General features: G+C 30.5%; 1 protein-coding gene and 2 non-coding genes across 3 annotated transcripts in view; 1 reads left to right on the top strand and 2 right to left on the bottom strand.

Annotated features, from left to right (window-relative positions):
- The window catches only part of LOC119602245 (LIM/homeobox protein Lhx2), a 90225-nt gene that overhangs the window by 8907 nt on the left and 59472 nt on the right, over positions 1–21846 (bottom strand). Inside the window, exons 3-4 of the mRNA XM_037953658.1 lie at positions 490–821; positions 261–386 (exon numbers count right to left, since the gene is read on the bottom strand). Of these exons, the coding sequence (XP_037809586.1) occupies positions 261–386; positions 490–821 (458 nt within the window). The remainder of the gene's footprint in view (positions 1–260; positions 387–489; positions 822–21846) is intronic.
- Trnap-cgg lies at positions 2966–3037 on the bottom strand. The gene has a single exon. It is a non-coding gene; the product is annotated as a tRNA-Pro (tRNA).
- Trnat-cgu lies at positions 3604–3675 on the top strand. The gene has a single exon. It is a non-coding gene; the product is annotated as a tRNA-Thr (tRNA).

The raw sequence follows: 21846 nt of genomic DNA, 5'->3' as shown, positions 1-21846 counted from the left end.
TCAAGTGTCGTTTGGGGTATTAACCCCAAATAAAATGTAACAGATTAGAAAATGATTTTTTATGTTAAATAAAGAAAAACACATTAAACCCTTTTTTCTTTAACAAAAAGAACAAAAAAAAAAAACATAAAAATACATAAAACATGATTTTGTTTGTAAATATTAGCGTATTTTTTAAACAAAGCAATAACTTAACAATAATTGGCTACTGGGGTATAATAAACTCAAAGATAAAAATATTAATATTTTATCGACCTTACCTGTGATTACACTGTTGACAGGCAAAACATTCTAAATGATAGACATTGGTGCGGGCACGCATTACCATTTCAAATGCCGGAATGACTTTACTGCAAGCAGCACAATAACCTGTATTACCAAATAGCCTATAAAAATACAAAAAGAAAATAATAAATAAATTTTATAAATAAATTCAATAAATAAATATTTAAATTTTTATTAAAGAGAACTTGTGTTTCCTTTTCGCACCTTAAATAATCTCTTTTGCATAACATTAGATTGCCTTTAGTGTAGAGCGTTGAGCCCACCTCACCCAGACGACAGTCACAGCAGCCACATTTTAGGCAATCTTCATGCCATAACATATCCAGGGCCCTTAATAAATAACGATCCTGTATGTGTTTGCCACAACCGGCACATAATTGGCTGCCATTGTTGTTGTTATTGTTGGCCGCCGCTGTTATACTATTGCCATTGGCATTGTTTGTATTGGAGTTGTTGTTGTTATTGTTGCCGGTGGAATTTTGTAAATTATTTGGACCCACATTGGGTTCGGTTTTTGTTATATCCATAGTCATCATCTGGAAAAGAGAAAAATTTAGGAGAAAATTAGTTTTACGATTTTAAAGAATAGGAACAAAAAAATCCTCTCTTTATAGGAAATTTTTCAAAAAATTTTATTTTTAGAAAAAATTTTGTTTTCATAAAATTTCTTTTTTATAGGAGATTTCCTTTTATAAGAAATTTTCGTAAAATGTCCTTTTTATAGGAAATTTTCATAAAATTTCCTTTTTATGGGAAATTTTCATAAAATTTCCTTTTTATAAGAAATTTTCGTAAAATGTCCTTTTTATAGGAAATTTTCATAAAATTTCCTTTTTATGGTAAATTTTCATAAAATTTCCTTTCCTTTTTATAGGAAGTTGTCTCAAAATTTCCTTTTTATAGGAAATTTTCTCAAAATTTCCTTCTTATAGGAAATTTTCTCAAAATTTCCTTCTTATAGGAAATTTTCTCAAAATTTCCTTTTTATATGAAATTTTCTCAAAATTTCCTTTTTATAGGAAATTTTCTCAAAATTTCCTTTTTATAGGAAATTTTCTCAAAATTTCCTTTTTATAGAAAATTTTCTCAAAATTTCCTTTTTATAGAAATTTTTCTCAAAATTTCCTTTTTATAGAAATTTTTCTCAAAATTTCCTTTTTATAGGAAATTTTCTCAAAATTTCCTTTTTATAGAAAATTTTCTCAAAATTTCCTTTTTATAGAAAAATTTTTCAAAATTTCTTTTGTTATAAAAAATGAAAAAAATCAAAATTTCTTTTTTTATAAAAATTTTCTCAAAATTTCCTTTTTAAATAAAATTTTCTCAAAATTTCCTTTTTAAAGAAAATTTTCTCAAAATTTCCTTTTTAAAGAAAATTATCTTAAAATTTCCCTTTTAAAGAAAATTATCTTAAAATTTACCTTTTAAAGAAAATTTTATGAAAATTTCACTTTTAAAGAAAATTTTATCAAAATTACACTTTAAAAGAAAATTTTATCAAAATCTCATTTTAATAGAAAATTCGATACAAGCTCATTTTTATAGAAAATTTATCAAAATTTCATTTTTTAGAAAATTTTAAAAAGTTTCCTCAAATTTTTCTTTCTTCTTTATAGAGAAAATTTGTTGATTTGCTTTGAATTAACGTTATTTTGATAATTATATTCATTAAACTAAAAAAAATTACAATTCCAACGATTTTCCTTTCACCAATAGTAAGAAAAGTAAGAGAAGTAAACTTGGCAGCACTTTTTCAAAGAGATCATTTGACAAACAGTAAAAATTTAAGTTGCCATATGCAGTAAACCAATTATTAGCGATTTTTAGCTTTAGATTAAAACTTAAACATTTTAAAATGATTTTGATGTAAAAAATAACAAAATTTAAAACAAAAATAATAAAAATTTGCCTTTATAGCTATTATTTCATAGTTTTAATTAAAACTCCTTTTTAAGAAAACTCTTTAAAGAACAATTTTTAACAGTTAAAGAAAATATCACGTAGAAGACATAATGAAAAATGTAAAAAGTTTTGTTTGTTTTCAAATCTAAAAGCGAAATAGTTAAACAATTTCTCGTAAACATAAACGACTAGCCAAACGTTTTGGATAAAAGTTGTTTCAAAAATAAAAACAAAAATAAAAACTTTTGAAGGACCAAGTAAATGACCAGGCAGTTTAGCAAACAACACGTAGTAGTTAAAACTACAATAAAAACATGGAAACAAATGGTTAAAACAAAAAAACTTTGGTAAAGTATATGAAGAACAAGTTGAAAAAAAATGTATATTTTTTAAGGATCCCTTATAAAAACAAATGAATTATTAGCCGCAAGTAACAACAACTGATGTTACTTTATATAGAAAAAAATTTTAATACAAAAAAAAAACAATTTAAATTTTTCGCCTCAGTAGAGTTAAAAAAAGGGGAAGAACTGAGATTTTTTTCTAGTAATAAAAACGTGAGGAAAAGTTAAATAAAAATTAATCAAAATTCTAGAAAAAATAGAAATATCTACTACTACCTCCCACACTCTCTCTTTAACTCACAAACTCATTCTTCTAATCATTTCTTTAAAGATCTTCAGATACAGTTCCATTTTCATATTAAATTTAATATTCAAACAAATTACATTGAAAAAAAGCTATTTGCGGAAATCCCCAGAGGAGAATCCACACACTTGGGCTCGTCCGGGAATTGAACCCGGGACCTCTCGCACCCGAAGCGAGAATCATACCCCTAGACCAACGAGCCGGTGGTTTCTTCGCTGCCAAAAACTGTTTATGAATACAACACACTAGAACCCCCCTCACTCTTACAACAACAACAAGCTATAAACACAACAATAACAATAAAAACCTTTAATTTGCAAAAGAATGAAGAAACAACAAATACACATACACACACACAAAATGAGTCAACTAATTCTATAAGGCATGCTCCCTTTATAAGAGCGAGAAAGAAAGTGACAGAGAAAGAGTAAACAAAAACAAATTACCAGCAGAAATGAGTAAGCAAGCCGATGAAACTATTTTTAGATTTGTGCAAACAAAACAAAAACAAATTCTATGGCAACTGTTGTTGTTTTTGTTCTTTGACACAACAACAATATAAAAAGGAAAATGACGAGATTTTGTGTGTTCTAAAAATAAATCTAAAATAAAAATCCATAAAATATAACAACAAAAAACTGTAGTATTTTAGCAAAAGTTTAAGAATTTTTGTATTTTGTATAGAATTCTAGTATTTTTTCACACATTTTTTTGTTGTTTTTATTGGGCCTGCTACTTTTATTAAGTTTTTGTCCAGCGGCCTTTGGCGCCCTTTTAGCTCAGTGGTAGAGCACTGGTCTCGTAAACCAGGGGTCGTGAGTTCAAACCTCACAGAGGGCAATCGAAATTTTTTTTTATTTTATTTATTAATTTTTTTAATTTTAAAGAAAAATAAATGAAATTATTTTGGAAAATGAAAAAAAAAAATTTAATGAAAATGGAAAATGGAATGAAAATAATTTCTGAAATCTTCGAAGTATGTTGGAATGCAGTTGGCAACCATAGTCAAGTAGTTAAAAGTAAAATTGGCAACACTTCCACAAGAAGATCAAGCAGTAGTTAAAACAAAAAGTCGACTTTTCGACTTTTTGCGATGTATGAAAAGTCGATTTTCCTCTTTTCGACAAAAAGTCGATTGTTCGATTATTCAAAAGTCGATTTATAGAACACTAAAAAGTAGAATTCTATAAACCGACTTTTAAAAAAGTCGACTTTTTTGTTTTAATAAAGTCGAAAAAATGACTTCTTGTAAGATTCTATAAATTTCGAACAGTCGACTTTTTGTAGATAAAAGTCGATGTCTACTATTTTTGTTCTAAAATTTGACTTGCTTTTAAGATAAAAGTAGACTTCGAAATAATTCGCGAAAATTTTCAAAATTTTTGGTTACTGACGGACATAGCAAAAACATCTAAATTGTATTATTTATCGAAAGTCAACTCTTTGACTTTCCGACTTTATCAAAAGTCGGTTTTTTTTAAAAGTAGATTTTTCGAACTTATTTTAATAGTTTTCATCATCGTTCTTTTAACTCTAATAAAAAAAATCCAAAAATCTCTTATCTAAAAAAGTTTATTTATAGAACTTTTATAAATTATTACTTTTTTAAGGTTACCAGTTCAACAGTCATGTGTTTTCACAAACAAACAAGTTTCCAAGAGTAGACAACACTGTTACTTAAGTGCCCTTTACACGATCACACTTTACGTACGTAAAGTCTAATGAAAAGGTAAAATGAAATTCCATCCGTATGACAAAAAAGAGAATAAAAGTCGTAAGATTTATATATTGTGTGTTTACACGATTGGTATAAAACAATAACAAAGTAAAATGGAAACAGCTGTTTCACTTATTTTGTATGTGTTTACATAAAAATACATCCCTGATCTAATGTGACCCGCTTGTTTTTTAATAATTTCAAAAAATGAAGAGAGCCATGCGAATGTGATATTTTGCACCCATATTTTCTCTCAATGTGTGATGGTTTCATTAAATATTGTTTTAGACGATCCCATCCGTACTCCTTTACACAAAATTTTGACAGATCATATTACTTTTGTGCTCTTGTAAATTGGGCTTTAATTGTTTCTTAAGTAATTTACAAATAAAATCATCTAAAATCTCTTATTTTAACAAAAATTTTATATTTTTGCCTTAAATTTCATTTTAATAACACTTTTTTTGCTATTGCATTATTATAAAAAGATAAAACTAACTCTTTAAACTCGGCAATTCTCTAAAAATTTTATTAATTGTAAAACAATATTTTATTATTTCATAATTTCCATTCAAATGATTTTCCCATTCATCTGCATACATATCTTTTTGCAATAGATATTACTTTTTTTATTGTATTTTCACCGCCAATAACTGTTCAATTACATGTTGTTAAACAATGCAATTATTCAGTTATTTGAAACCCTTGTTTTTTCAACAGTAGTAGTTTTTTTTATTAATAAAAATTTTGTGGTTTGAAATTTTATATTAAATAATAAAACAGAAAATCATCATCATAAATAAATTTTTATTGTAAATCATAATAATAGCAAACAGCCGGCAAACAGTAATATTTTATTGTAATAAGTAAAAAATAAGAGAAAAAAAAAGAGTTAGAAAACAATTACCCATAAATTGTATACTATTTGAATTTTGTCATAAATTACTACTGCACAATTCATTATATAATTTGAATAAAATTTTGTAAATGAAATTTATGTAACAAATATTATTACTATTTCTATTGATTTATAAAGTGAAACTCTTACCCACTTCTACGGCTGTATGGAGAGAAACAATGAAAAATAGTCAGGCAACCTTTTAATAGATTTATGCTGAAAGGCTGCTTGTTAGTTTAACGTTCATTGCAAGAGTAGTAGAAATGTAAATATGGGAATTTAGTTACAATTATCATATTTTAACACATTCTAACCGCATTGTTTTAAGCTGAGGGTTTTAATGTTTCCCCAACACTTTAGCTACTATAATTTTTGTAATTTGCTTCGGCGTTGAAAATTGTGGTTGTCTGTTTTTACATAGATTATGACTAATAATTAGTTTTATTTTAGTTTTTTTTCGTAAAAGAAGAAATTTGTAAAAGGAAATTTTAGTTACTAACTATTCTGTGGCCATTTATGTCCGATAAGCATCTTCCGACTGTATGGGATTGAAAATGCAATTATGAAGTTTTGAATAAATAAATATTCATTTAGTATTTTCTAAAACAAAAAACTTTAGGCAGCAAAGAATTGGTCAATAGAGGTTTAGAGAAATAAAGGGTATTTTAATAATAACTGTTAAATATTAAAAATTAAATTTAAACAAATTCAACAATATTTAGAATATAAAGAAATTATTTAAAATGTTTATTAATATTAAAGTTAATAAATTTTATAAAAGTTTTCAGCACTTTTTCCACCCACCTTTTAAATGTCACATATTTTCAATTAATTTTTCCCAATTCTGTCACATGCAATTTAGAAAGTGTCTGTCTAACTGTCAGTTAGCTCATGTTGTTTGTCAAGTGTATGTGTGAGTGTAGTAAGCTGGGCGCAATAAACTGACTCTTCATAAAAATTCAATCAAATCAATTTATGCAAATTGAATGTGTTATTGAAAACCGCGTGTAATATTATACTAGTTGCTAACTATGTATTGGCCCGGCCGGCCATTCATGCTGTATACATGAATGGATGTTTAGTTTGTTCTCTGCGGCCATTTATTCTAAAACAAAATTTTTATGCAAAAACTAGTATTTGGTCGATTGATAAAAAATTGTATTTCTTTTTATGCTTTTTGCGACAAAACTGTAATGAATTTGTTAGTTAAAGTAATTTATGTATGGATATTTAATAATTTGCATTTTATAAACTAGTTAACTTAAAGAACAGAAATGTAATTCCAAAAATTTGTTTTTAGAATAAAATTTAAAGAAATTGTTGAAATAAGTGATTTTAAGGAGTTTTGATTAAAAAGTTAAATTGGCATCATTAAGCTGACAGTGTTGAACAGTCATTTAGATAGGTGGTGTTGCCATAACTTGCCGTTAGTGAAGAAAACACGTGTTTTCTAACAACAAGGACTAGATTATAGATAAGACTATGGACTAGACTATAGTCTAGACTAGACTATAGTCTTGTCTATAGACTAGACTATAGACTAAACTATAGATTAAACTATAGACTAGACTATAGACTAGACTATGGACTAGACTACAGACTAGACTATAGACTAGACTATAGACTAGACTATAGACTAGACTATAGACTAGACTAGACTAGACTATAGACTAGACTATAGACTAGACTAATGGACTAGACTATAGACTAGACTATATACTAGACTATAGACTAGACAATAGACTAGACTATAGACTAGACTAGACTAGACTAGACTTGACTAGACTAGACTAGACTAGACTAGACTAGACTAGACTAGACTAGACTAGACTAGACTAGACTAGACTAGACTAGACTAGACTATAGACTAGACTAGACTATAGACCAGACTATAGACTAGACTATGGACTAGACTATAGACTAGACTATAGACTAGACTATAGACTAGACTAAAGACTAGACTAAAGACTAGACTATAGACTAGACTAAAGACTAGACTATAGACTAGACTATAGACTAGACTATAGACTAGACTATAGACTAGACTATAGACTAGACTATAGACTAGACTATAGACTAGACTATAGACTAGACTATAGACTAGACTATAGACTAGACTACAGACTAGACTATAGACTAGACTACAGACTAGACTAGACTAGACTAGACTAGACTAGACTATAGACTAGACTATAGACTAGACTATAGACTAGACTATAGACTAGACTATAGACTAGACTATAGACTAGACTATAGACTAGACTATAGACTAGACTATAGACTAGACTATAGACTAGACTATAGACTAGACTATAGACTAGACTATAGACTAGACTATAGACTAGACTATAGACTAGACTATAGACTAGACTATAGACTAGACTATAGACTAGACTATAGACTAGACTATAGACTAGACTATAGACTAGACTATAGACTAGACTATAGACTAGACTATAGACTAGACTATAGACTAGACTATAGACTAGACTATAGACTAGACTATAGACTAGACTATAGACTAGACTATAGACTAGACTATAGACTAGACTATAGACTAGACTATAGACTAGACTATAGACTAGACTATAGACTAGACTATAGACTAGACTATAGACTAGACTATAGACTAGACTATAGACTAGACTATAGACTAGACTATAGACTAGACTATAGACTAGACTATAGACTAGACTATAGACTAGACTATAGACTAGACTATAGACTAGACTATAGACTAGACTATAGACTAGACTATAGACTAGACTATAGACTAGACTATAGACTAGACTATAGACTAGACTATAGACTAGACTATAGACTAGACTATAGACTAGACTATAGACTAGACTATAGACTAGACTATAGACTAGACTATAGACTAGACTATAGACTAGACTATAGACTAGACTATAGACTAGACTATAGACTAGACTATAGACTAGACTATAGACTAGACTATAGACTAGACTATAGACTAGACTATAGACTAGACTATAGACTAGACTATAGACTAGACTATAGACTAGACTATAGACTAGACTATAGACTAGACTATAGACTAGACTATAGACTAGACTATAGACTAGACTATAGACTAGACTATAGACTAGACTATAGACTAGACTATAGACTAGACTATAGACTAGACTATAGACTAGACTATAGACTAGACTATAGACTAGACTAGACTACACTATAGACTAGACTATAGACTACACTATAGACTAGACTTAATCCAAATATTGTCCTATAAAATAGGTCTTTGGTGTAGAAAATCAAATGTTTCATTTGAACTTTTTTTTTTTTTTTCATTTTACTTATTATTTATTGAATCTTTCTTACATAGAAATTTACAATAAGTATTGAAATCTTAACCTAAACTATAACTAACGTCGTTATTGCCACTGCAATTTCAACAAAAGTTCTCGATAATTTGATTATCTGGCAAAATCCAATGTTTCCGTTCTTCTCAGTCGTCTATGACCCTCAAATGACAGCAACTCCCTGGCAAGGGGATTTGGGTGATCCATTAGTTTCGACAGGTAGGTTAAACAAGAGAGTTTGATCTCCTCGCGTATTATGGGGACATTGAGATCCCTATGAATATTACTATTGCGAATGTACCACGGGGCACCTGTTATTGACCTTAACAGTGCTGACTGCTTTCTTTGTAATTTTTCAACATTAGATGAGGAGGCTGTTCCCCACAGTTGAATGCCGTATAGCCATATCGGTTTTATAACTGTTTTGTACAAAAGCACTTTGTACTCCAAGTCTAGAGCAGACCGTGGTCCAATTAGCCAGTACAATTGAGCTGACTTTAATTTTATTTGTGTAACCTTGGCTTCAATGTGGTGAGTCCATGTTAAGCGGCGATCAAGGTGGATACCAAGATATCTCACATGGCTTTGTTCAGGAATTTTTATATTGTTTATCTGCACGGGAGGACAATTTTCCCTTCTTAAAGTAAATGTAACGTGAGTACATTTTGTAGCATTGACTTTTATTTTCCATTTGTCCAGCCATTTTTCCAATTCGCCGATGTGAAACTGGAGTTGTTCAGAAGCTATTGAAGGGTTTGCATGCATGCTTACAAAAGCGGTATCATCCGCAAATGTAGATGTGTGAGTCAGTGCGCTCGTTGGCATATCTGCAGTATATAAAATATATAGGAGCGGACCTAGAATACTCCCCTGGGGTACTCCAGCAGATATTTTTCGACGTGAAGAGATCACATCTTTAGATCTGATTTGAAAAGATCTTTCATATATGTAATTTTTAAGCAGTTTGTGAACATTCGCAGGTAGTAATGTGATAATTTTGTGTATTAGTCCATCGTGCCAGACTTTATCAAAAGCTTGAGAAATATCTATGAATAATGCAGAGCAATATTGCTTGCTCTCGAAGGCCTTCCGAATAAGAGTTGTTATTCGATGTACCTGTTCGATAGTGCTGTGCTTTCTTCTGAAACCAAACTGATGGCCAGGAATAATGCGATTATCGTTAAAGTGTACTAAAAGGCTTTCAAGCAATAACTTTTCAAAAAGTTTTGAGAATAAAGACAACAGGCTAATGGGACGGTATGATGTCACTTGAGTGACATCTTTCCCCGGTTTTGGTATCATAACAATCTCGGATACTTTCCATGAGTTAGGGAAGTATCCAATACGTAGCATCGAGTTAAAGATGAACAAAATAATTCTCAGTGCTGAATTGGGCAGGTTACTTATCATCGTGGTAGTAATTTTATCTATACCAGGTGATTTTCCTGCCTTTAGACCTTTGATTGTCATCTTCACGGTAGAGAACCGGAATTTTATTGGGTGTGGAACCACATTATTTATAATGTTAGCACTAATAGAAGAATCTGTATCATTTTGAGTAAACACATTCTCCAAGTGATTGGCGAATGCTTCAATTTTTTCTGACGTATTTCTTGCCCATTGACCATTCTGGAGGCGTATAGGTGACTCATATGCAATAGGGCACTGCATATTTTTAACAGCTTTCCAGAGACTATATTCTGTTTTCTTAGTAGGGTCTAAGTTTTTGAGATAATTTCTCAGATTAGATTCCTTATTATCCTTTAAAGCGATGTGAAGTCTTCTTTGGCACTGATTAAGTTTAACCTTTATGTTTGGAGATCGTGATTGTTGCCATTGACGTCTGAGTGTTCTCTTTTCTTTAATAAGAGACTCAATGTTCCTAGGACATTTCGATTTTTTGAAGTCTCCCAAGGTGACTGGGGGTGTAGACACTTTGACAGCATCTTGTAAGATATCCGTAAATATATCGACAGCGAATTGTATTTCATGGTCATTCTTCAATGAAATGTTTTGTGGCAGATGTGAGCTAACATACATTTTATACTTTAACCAGTTCGTTTTCTTGTTAGGGAAACAAGAACAATAGTTTTCCAATTTATTTGGGGTTTCTAATAACGTTAAAATTGTAGGCGAGTGGTCTGACGAGAGGTCCAATGAAGGGATCACTGAAATAAATTCTCGTTTTATATTTTTGATTACAGCAAAGTCAATTAGATCGGGAATCTTATTGAGGTCTGTAGGCCAATAGGTAGGTTGGCCACTAGATATGGCATCTAGTCTGTTGTACGATATTGCTTCTAGCAATTGTCTGCCTTTGGGAGTAATGAGGCGAGAGCCCCAAAATGTATGTTTTGCATTATAATCACCAGCTGCTATGAATCTTGGGCCAAGAGTTTTAAAGTATTCGAGAAACTGCTCTCGATTAACATTATACCTAGGAGGACAATATATTGAAGATATTGTAACTCGACTATCAGGTATATTTATAGAGGTGGCCTGGATATGGTCCTTTTTGTATTCTGGCATTGGGAAATGTCTAATATTTTTTCTCACTAAAATGGCTGTTCCACCAAGGGCTCTGCCACTTGGATGTTTTGTATCATAAGTGTAGTATCCATTAATTCTGAAACAATTCTTTAGGGTAAAGTGTGTTTCAGAGACGAGTAGTACGTCAATTTCCTGAAGTAGCAGGAATTGTTCTACTTCATTCTTGTGTTGGCTAAGGCCGTTAGCATTCCAAAAACAAATTCTTAGAGAATTCATTTTTTATTTAGCAGGATCTGCATGAGCATGCTTTGATTCTGCATTAATTGTTGAAACATATTTTGCATATTTGCCATGAAACTGTTCATGGTTTGAATTAGAACTTTGCCCTTTTAGTTTTTGTAAAATAATTGTGTCCTTTATTTTGGCAAACAAGATCATGCCTACTAAGTAATGTTTAACATTTGAGGACATTTATTTTGCAGGCACAAGCCTGCTTGCCATAGCCTAGTGGCTAAGGACTGTTACTAGAACCCGAAAGGTTATGAGTTCAAATCCTGCGAAAAACCTTAAAGCTCTTTTTTAATTTTTTTTAATATTTATAATAAAATTAATTTTTAAAATTTTTATTAATTTTTCTATTTGTAGGAACAAATTCCATTCCTCTCTCCAAGATTTCAACTTATTTTTGTTAAGTTTTTTAAACAAAATACTTTGCTTTTAAAATAAATTTAAAAACAAAAGAAGTTTCTTAAAGTTAATACAAAATATTCATATGAAAAAAACAATAACATAAGTACATTGTTGAGACCCTAATGACCAATATGTATGACCAAAAAAAGCAGGGAAACCCCATAAAAACTTTTAAAACATAAACCAAAAAACCTTGACAACCGTTCTTTCTTTAATTTCTAGTTTAAAGACACATTAAATAATTGTTTTCATTTTTAACAATTGTTGAAATTATTGACAGTTTTTTTTCATGTCTTTTTCACAAAAAAAAAAACAAGTGTTTACAAGCACTTTAACACAATTTAATGTATGTTTTCTTTTCTTTGGGGGTTATTAAACAATTTGACAGCTTAAATATTTCATTTTCATTTTGTGCTCTCACAAGTACCAGATGATGATAATACGTATAAAAATGACATAAAAAACAAGTCGAACAGTAAAAAAAATCACTGTAAGTTTGTTTTTATTATTTTCAAGTGTTGCCACTTGATGTTTTCATAACATTTCATAAACACTCGGTGTATAACGGGATTTATGACCCATTATATTTTTATTAAGTGAGAACGAGAGTGTGTGTGTGAAAATGATTGAGTACTTATTGGTTGCAAAAAAGAAAAACCAAAAGAGAGAAGGAAGTGCTAAAGTAAATCATTCCCTATTGGTATTTTGTTGATTTTTTACAATTTCCCAATATATTCTATTGATATGTTTGTTGTTTCTAAAACACAACAAACATTGTTACAACAAATGTATAAGTAATAGGTGCAGAGTTAGCAGTAGTCATGCTCAACTTATGGTGTTGATTGGTATTTATGGTTGTTTAAGTGTTACGTACGTGTTCTCCCTGCAATTGACAGCCAAACGTCAATTGTTTAGCAAAACGATAGAAAATGAAGAAGAAAGCCTGTAAACAGAGTTGAATGGGGAAAAAAACCAGGCAGACATTTACAAAAACAAAACAGCGTGTAAAATTGTTAACGCTTTTCAAGCAAGAAACATACATTTTTTACATTTTTATACAAAAAACGAGGAAGGATTAATAAGTAACTTCAGACTGTAATCGGGATTATAGACCAAAGTACTGTCAAGACCTTAGACCAGACTAAAGTTCATACACCACACTATAATTGACACTAAAGTCTAAAGTATAGTCAAAACTATAATCAGACTATAATCGAAACTTTAGACCATACAATTATCCAAACTATAGACCTGTTTGGCAGCAATAGTCGATAGATTAAAGCAGATTCTAGTCCATATATCAAACTTTTAATAAGACTAAAGTCAACACAATAAAACATACTATAAACGAAACTATAAACCAGACTATAGTCCAGACTGTAGAATAGATTTATTACCAGGCTATAGATGAGAATAGAGATCAGGGTATAAATATAGACCAGACTATGTATAGACTAGAGTACATACACCACACTATAATCGAGACTATTGTACAAAATATAGTCAAAATTATAGAGAGACTATTATCGAAACTGAAGACCAGACCACAGTCTATAATGGAAACTGTAGACCAAAATATAGACGAAACTGTCAACTTTAGACCAGACTACAGTCGAGAAGTTAGATTAGACTATAGTCCATAGACCACACTATAATTGATAGTCAAAACTATAAACTTGGCCATAGTCAAGACTATTGACCAGAACATACCATAGACCAGAGTATAATCAAAACTGTAGATCATACTATTATCGAAACTATAGACCAGAGGCTATAGTCAAGATTATAGACCAGACCACAGTTATCAAACTTTTAATAAGACTAAAGTCAACACAATAAAACATACTATAAACGAAACTATAAACCAGACTATAGTCCAGACTGTAGAATAGATTTATTACCAGGCTATAGATGAGAATAGAGATCAGGGTATAAATATAGACCAGACTATGTATAGACTAGAGTACATACACCACACTATAATCGAGACTATTGTACAAAATATAGTCAAAATTATAGAGAGACTATTATCGAAACTGAAGACCAGACCACAGTCTATAATGGAAACTGTAGACCAAAATATAGACGAAACTGTCAACTTTAGACCAGACTACAGTCGAGAAGTTAGATTAGACTATAGTCCATAGACCACACTATAATTGATAGTCAAAACTATAAACTTGGCCATAGTCAAGACTATTGACCAGAACATACCATAGACCAGAGTATAATCAAAACTGTAGATCATACTATTATCGAAACTATAGACCAGAGGCTATAGTCAAGATTATAGACCAGACCACAGTTATCAAACTTTTAATAAGACTAAAGTCAACACAATAAAACATACTATAAACGAAACTATAAACCAGACTATAGTCCAGACTGTAGAATAGATTTATTACCAGGCTATAGATGAGAATAGAGATCAGGGTATAAATATAGACCAGACTATGTATAGACTAGAGTACATACACCACACTATAATCGAGACTATTGTACAAAATATAGTCAAAATTATAGAGAGACTATTATCGAAACTGAAGACCAGACCACAGTCTATAATGGAAACTGTAGACCAAAATATAGACGAAACTGTCAACTTTAGACCAGACTACAGTCGAGAAGTTAGATTAGACTCTAGTCCATAGACCACACTATAATTGATAGTCAAAACTATAAACTTGGCCATAGTCAAGACTATTGACCAGAACATACCATAGACCAGAGTATAATCAAAACTGTAGATCATACTATTATCGAAACTATAGACCAGAGGCTATAGTCAAGATTATAGACCAGACCACAGTTAGGAAATTAAACCAGGTTCTAGTCCACAGACAACACTATAAGTAATAAATGTAAACCAGACCAAAGTCGATAATATGCACATGACTATAGTCTAAACTATGTACCAGATTATAGTTGAAACTGTAGAACAGACTATAGACGAGACCAGAGATCGGATTTTACTCGAGACAAATTAAGACTGTTAAAGCCCCACATTCGTAAAAATAAGTTAGCAATGTTGCCATATTGATATAATATCACCACTTCTAATATGTAGTTGCCATATGTTTATTTCCGTCAAATCAAGTTTGATTGGATTTTTATTAAACTTCTTCTGTTTTTTGAAATAATTTCTTGTTTCAACCTCGTTTCTCTATAGAAATCTCTACATATGGTGTGTGCTTTTAACAACTTTATTACATTTGCTAACAGAGAAATACACACACACATACCTTCAAATGTATTTCTTTTTGGTGGCTTTGATTATTTGGATTCTTGGTTTGTTCAAATCCTGTTTTGTGTGCTCCACCCTCAGAGTTTGAAATTCTTTGCTGTTGTTGTATGTATTGTTATAAAATAAATTGTAAATGTTTTTGATTTTATTGGATTTTTTCATACGAACGATACTTTATGTATGTTTGAAATTGGTGTGGCATGTTGGCTGCTACTACAGCTGCTGCTGCTCCTGATGTTGTTATTGTTTTAGTTTGTAGAATGTGTTTAGGCGTTGTAAACAATTTATAGATTAGTGTTAAACAATGTGACGGTATTTTTTTTATATTTTTGAGGAGTTTCTTTGCCTTTTTGGGTTTTTTTATATTTATGGGAAAATAATGATGAAGGCTAAATAAGTCTTTTAGGTTAATAAGAAATATTTAAAAGGAGAAGAAGCAGCAATTAACATAAAATTAAAAGAAATTGCTATTAAAAAAGAAAGTCTTCGTTTATTTACTTAAGATAACAGTTAAACTCATACAACTCCCTCTATTTCTATATAAAAAGATGTCACCAAATATGGCAAGTCTTTTTTTTTCTTTTAAAAATATGGCCACTTAATTAATAACATAAATATAACGGTTACACTTTTATAACTCTGCGGTTTCAGGCTCTCCCTCTCTTTCCTTATCAATAAAAAAGTAAACAAAATACAAAAAATGTCTATAATTACAGTTAGAGTCACTCAATAAGTCAAAATCATTACTTTTTGAAGTTTAAATAATAACAACAATAATAATAATTTAAAAACAATCGAAATTACTGCAACAAAACGAAACGAAAAAAACAGTAAAGAATGTTAAAGCTGCCATTCAATTCAATTCATTCAATTGCCATTTATCCGTTTTGTTAATTGCTCATTATATTGCAAAAAAAAATATTGTTTAAAATTGTTTTATGATTTACTCCAAAACGTCAACAAACCACATGGTATACAGATCCAACTAGACATCCAAGCCAGCCAGGCAGCTAGCTCCATACATAGTGGTTATTGGTGGTGGAAAGATAGACAAAATACTGTTGAGAGTGAGTAGCTAAAGAAACAAAAAAAAAGCTACTTTTAGCTTTAGTTACTATACTGACACTGCCAACCAGCCAGCCAGGCAGTTAGGTAGTCAGTGCTGCTTTTGGCATTATTATCGTTGAAATCTGTCAAAATCGCGTTTGTTCAATTATAAATCTGCTGACAATTACCACACAACAGCAACAACAACAACAATTGTTATGTGCCACATGCATTATTTTGAGCAGCTCACGGTGGCTTCACAACAATAACTACTGCTACGGCAATATAATAATATAAAATGTCCATGTTCAGACATATAAAAGAGCACTTATGCAGACACTGCGCTATTAATAATCAGCCAAAGGTATGGGGTGCGACCTACCGTATAATACGGTTTCGGTTAGTTATTTGGGTTCGTTTATTTAGGGTTAAACTATTTTATATTATCAAGTATTAATGTTTCCCCTGGTGATCTAGGTCGTGACTTTAGTTTAGACTTTAGTCAAGACTGTAGACTAGATTATAGTCCACATCAGACTATAAGCGAGATTATATACTAGACCTTAGAGATACTATATAGAATATAGTTAAAAATAGTAGAGACTACGGACGAAATTGTAGACAAGACAATGTACAAGATACAGAGACAGACTGTAGTTGGTTCTATGTATAGGCAAGATTATAGACAAGACTATAGCCGAGATTATGGACAAGACTATAGCTGATACTATAGACAAGACTATAGTCGTGACTATAGGCAAGGCTATAGTCGAGAAAATAGACAATAATATAGGAGAGACTATAGACAAGGCTACAGTCGAGATTATAGACAAGACTATAGTCGAGACTATAAACAAGACTATAATCGAGCATAATCGGCAAGACTATAGTCGAGACTACAGACAAGACTTTAAACAAGACATTAGTCGAGACTATAGACAAGACTTTAGTCGAGACTATAGGCAAGACTATAGTCGAGGCTATAGGCATGTCGACTATAGTCGAGGCTATAGGCATGACTATAGTCGATGCTATAGGCAAGACTATAGTCGAGGCTATAGGCATGTTTATAGTCGATGCTATAGGCAAGACTATAGTCGAGGCATGATTATAGTCGATGCTATAGGCAAGACTATAGTCGAGAAAATAGACTATAATAAAGAAGAGACTATTAACAAGACTTTAATCGAAACTATAGACAAGACAATAGTCGAGGCTATTAATAAGACTATAGACAAGACTACAGTTGAGACAAGACTATAGTCGATCCTATAGACAAGACTATAGTCGAGCCTATAGGCAAGACTATAGTCGAGACTACAGACAAGATTTTAAAGAATACGTTAGTCGAGACTATAGACAAGACTAGGCAAGACTATAGTCGAGTCTATTAACAAGACTATAGTAGATACTATAGGCAAAACTATAGACGAGACTATAGATAAGACTATAGTTTTCATTATAGGCATGACTATATTGGAGGCAAGATTATTGTCTAGATTGTTGGCAACACTATTGTCTAAACTATAGGCAAGATTATATGCTCGACTATAGGCAAGACTAAATAAAAGAGATATTCGGTTGTACCTTCACTTGTCAAGATCTTCGTGTTTTATCGTTATAGCAATATTCGACCATAAAAAGACTATGGACAAGATTATGGTCGAATATTGCTATAACGATAAAACACGAAGATCTTGACAAGTGTAGGTACAACCGAATATCTCTTTTATTTATTTCTTTAATGGAAAATTCGGCAACAATATTTATTTATAATTTTTTTGTTTAATTTCTTGTTGTTTTTTTGATAATGTTTGCGGTATTGGCATTTTAAACAAGTTTGACAATGAATATGAAAAGTTAGTGTTAAATTGAAAAATAATTGTTATTTATGTTAATTAATTGTTTTTCAACAATTTGGCATGCTCTCGCAAGCGGTATTATTATAATTGTTTTGTAATTTTTTTTTTATTAAAAAGTGTTAACATTATTTAAATTTTTAGCTTAATTAATTGGTTGGAGTGAAATGTTTTAAATAATAATAAAAAGTAACAATATTGAAAAGAAAGGTAATTGTAAAGAAAAACTACAAAAAAAAAAAAAAAAATACAAAAATAAATGAAATTTTTCAAACATTTCTTTATAATAAATTGTTTTTAATTTTTTTTTCTATTTGGTTAACATTGTTTTTGTTATTACATTATTTTTTATTAGTTTCTTAGTTATACAACAATTTTTTTTAAACATTTTCCACATTCTTTTTCCTCTAGAAGCCCTTCATATGTTTAAAATAAAAACCTATAGAAAAAAATGTTTGCAACGAATATTTCATAGGTTTCATAGGCCACATATTTTCATTAATAACACAAAAAACATCCAACTAAAACAAACAACAAATAAAAATCTTTTATTAAACAAAAAAAACCCCACTTAACGTGACGTTTTTTCATAACTTTTACTTAAACTTCTGCGAAATAAACTAACAATTCATAAAAAACAATTTCTTTGTTCTATATAAAAAACCAAAAGTCCTTAAATTATTTTGTATATTTTTGTCCAGTATTCAATTTACATTTTTATATTCTTGGTATTAATTAACAAAAAAAAAACAAGAAACAAAAATGAAATTATTTCATTTATATTTTCTTTTATTTTGTATGAAAAACGTGTACATTTTAAATAAATTCATTCAGTTTGCTAACGTAACTTATGGCAGTGGTTGGCGCGTTTGTATTTCCGTTTCCGTTAAGACTTCCTTTCTGCCGGAGGACAAGCTGAGGTAAGTCATTAAGGCTTAATCAATATTCTGAAGCATAACGTGTTCTCTCTTTAATACAAATAAAAGAAAATTGCTTAAGATTTTTAAACCCTTTCATGTCCGTCAATCCAATGCCAAAAAAGAAAAAATAAAGAAAAAAAAAATGACCAAGTGTAAAATTACCGTTAGACACGCTATTTTTAACGGATGTTTAGTAATAAGGGTAAAGCAACAAAAACAACATTTACATATTACTCGTATTACGTTTTAACACAGCTTTCAAATCCACTTTCGTTAGCATAACAGCAAAAGGTAGGATGAGGAGAAAGGAATTGTGTGTGTTAATATGGTAATTGTTGGTGTAAGCTTAACTCTTTGACACATGATCAGCTGAAGGGCGTAGGTGTGTAATATGTGTGGCAACTCCACACTCACTCTCTCTATCGCTCTCCCTCTTTCGCTGTTTCCTGTAAACAGCAACTGTCACCATTATATAAATTCAAATCTGTTTTTGGAAGGCATTTAATTCCCCTCTTTTTCTTAGGGATTTTATTTCCCTTTTACTGTTGTCATTTTAAAATTTAAATTGTGGGTATTTGGTTGCACAAACATGTTTATTTTTTAGAGAGAGAGAGTGAGTTTAGGTTTATAAGTGTTGTTAATGACAGTTTGTTGCTGTTACGTCATATGGAGCCTGTGTAATGACACTAATTAGTGAGAAATGTTGTCGTTGTTTTGGTTATTTTCGACCTTCTATGAGGGTTTATCTAGAGTAGAGTCTTGTATGATGAAAAAATTATTTAGAGATTTTTAGGAACGAACATTTTTGCACATGCAGAGTTGCCAGTTGACTTGATGCAACAATTTGTCAACAATGAGAGAGTTCAGTTCTAGTTCAGTTCTAGTTCAGTTCTAGTTCAGTTCTAGTTCAGTTCTAGTTCAGTTCTAGTTCAGTTCTAGTTCAGTTCTACTTCAGTTCAGCTTTATATAAAAATAATAACAAATCTGGCAACTCTTAAAAACTCCCAACAGCTGTTGGAGTAAATTCTACAGCTACTTCCATTGTATTGCCATTATTATTGTCCTGTGTCATTTTAGTTTAAAAATAAAACTGAGGTAAACACAATTTTCAACGTCACTCTGACTAACCGTATGCTGCTATGAACATACAATGCATTTTGATGTAAAAATTTCATGTTTTATTTTCCAATGTTGCTGCTGTTGTTTTTGTTGTTGCTTGGTTTGATGACCATGCAACAGCATGCACAGAAAAATAGGCTTAACAAACACGAAAGCCCTTTCTCAACCAAAGAACCAACGACGGACACAAAACAACAAATTTAATTATTTTTACACAATGTTGACGTGCCGCATGTCATATACAAATGTTCCAGACTTTTAAATGCAACAACATATTTCAAGAATTTTGTGAATATAACAAGGGATTTAAAATAACCATAATACCAACAACCTTGATTAGTAAAATGCTTATTTTTAAATAATTTAAACTATCATAATACTTTTAAAATAATCTTTATTTTAAAAAAGAATTGTAAGCTTAAGTTTATTTTTTTTAATTTTCTTTTAATTTTTCCTGTTTGCATTAACATATGAAATGTGTCAATAATATTTATAAACGATTAAATGCCCATAAAATCTGACTTGGCAGCACAAAATGTTGTTGTATTTCACTTTGAGTTTACGTTAAATTAACGAACGTTTAAATTGACAATGCGTTAATGACATTTAAAACAGCAACAACAACACAAACCAAACGGGGAAAAAATGATGACAGTAAACATACAAACAAATGAGAGAGAAATACTGGGGGAATGGCGAAAACTCAAGCTGTTAAAGGATCAAGTTGTAATGTTACACAAAGAGAAAAGTTTCGAAGTAAATGTTGGGAAATCGTTTGCTAAGAGGATTTTTGTTACCGAGGTCCTACCTAGTAGTGATAAAGCAGGTAATGGAAATAAATGGACCTGGCACTTTTTGTAGTACGAATAGTGTTAAAATTCTGGATTATAGAGTGTATGGTTATATGTATATCGCTACAGTGTATGTAAGTGGAGTTGCTGTAATGATTAGGGCGGCATTCTTTATTGATGGGTTAAAGATAGTTGTAAAATGTTGGACTAACTAACTAACTAACTAACTAACTAACTAACTAACTAACTAACTAACTAACTAACTACTAACTAACTAACTAACTAACTAACTAACTAACTAACTAACTAACTAACTAACTAACTAACTAACTACTAACTAACTAACTAACTAACTAACTAACTAACTAACTAACTAACTAACTAACTAACTAACTAACTAACTAACTAACTAACTAACTAACTAACTAACTAACTAACTAACTAACTAACTAACTAACTAACTAACTAACTAACTAACTAACTAACTAACTAACTAACTAACTAACTAACTAACTAACTAACTAACTAACTAACTAACTAACTAACTAACTAACTAACTAACTAACTAACTAACTAACTAACTAACTAACTAACTAACTAACTAACTAACTAACTAACTAACTAACTAACTAACTAACTAACTAACTAACTAACTAACTAACTAACTAACTAACTAACTAACTAACTAACTAACTAACTAACTAACTAACTAACTAACTAACTACTAACTAACTAACTAACTAACTAACTAACTAACTACTAACTAACTAACTAACTAACTAACTAACTAACTAACTAACTAACTAACTAACTAACTAACTAACTAACTAACTAACTAACTACTAACTAACTAACTAACTAACTAACTAACTAACTAACTAACTAACTAACTAACTAACTAACTAACTAA

Source organism: Lucilia sericata, unplaced genomic scaffold (assembly GCF_015586225.1).
Source record: "Lucilia sericata isolate MDLA Ls3-8-SP2 unplaced genomic scaffold, ASM1558622v1 Contig000216F_arrow, whole genome shotgun sequence".
Taxonomy (NCBI): Eukaryota; Metazoa; Arthropoda; class Insecta; order Diptera; family Calliphoridae; genus Lucilia; species Lucilia sericata.
This window is presented reverse-complemented; position numbering and strand designations above follow the sequence as displayed.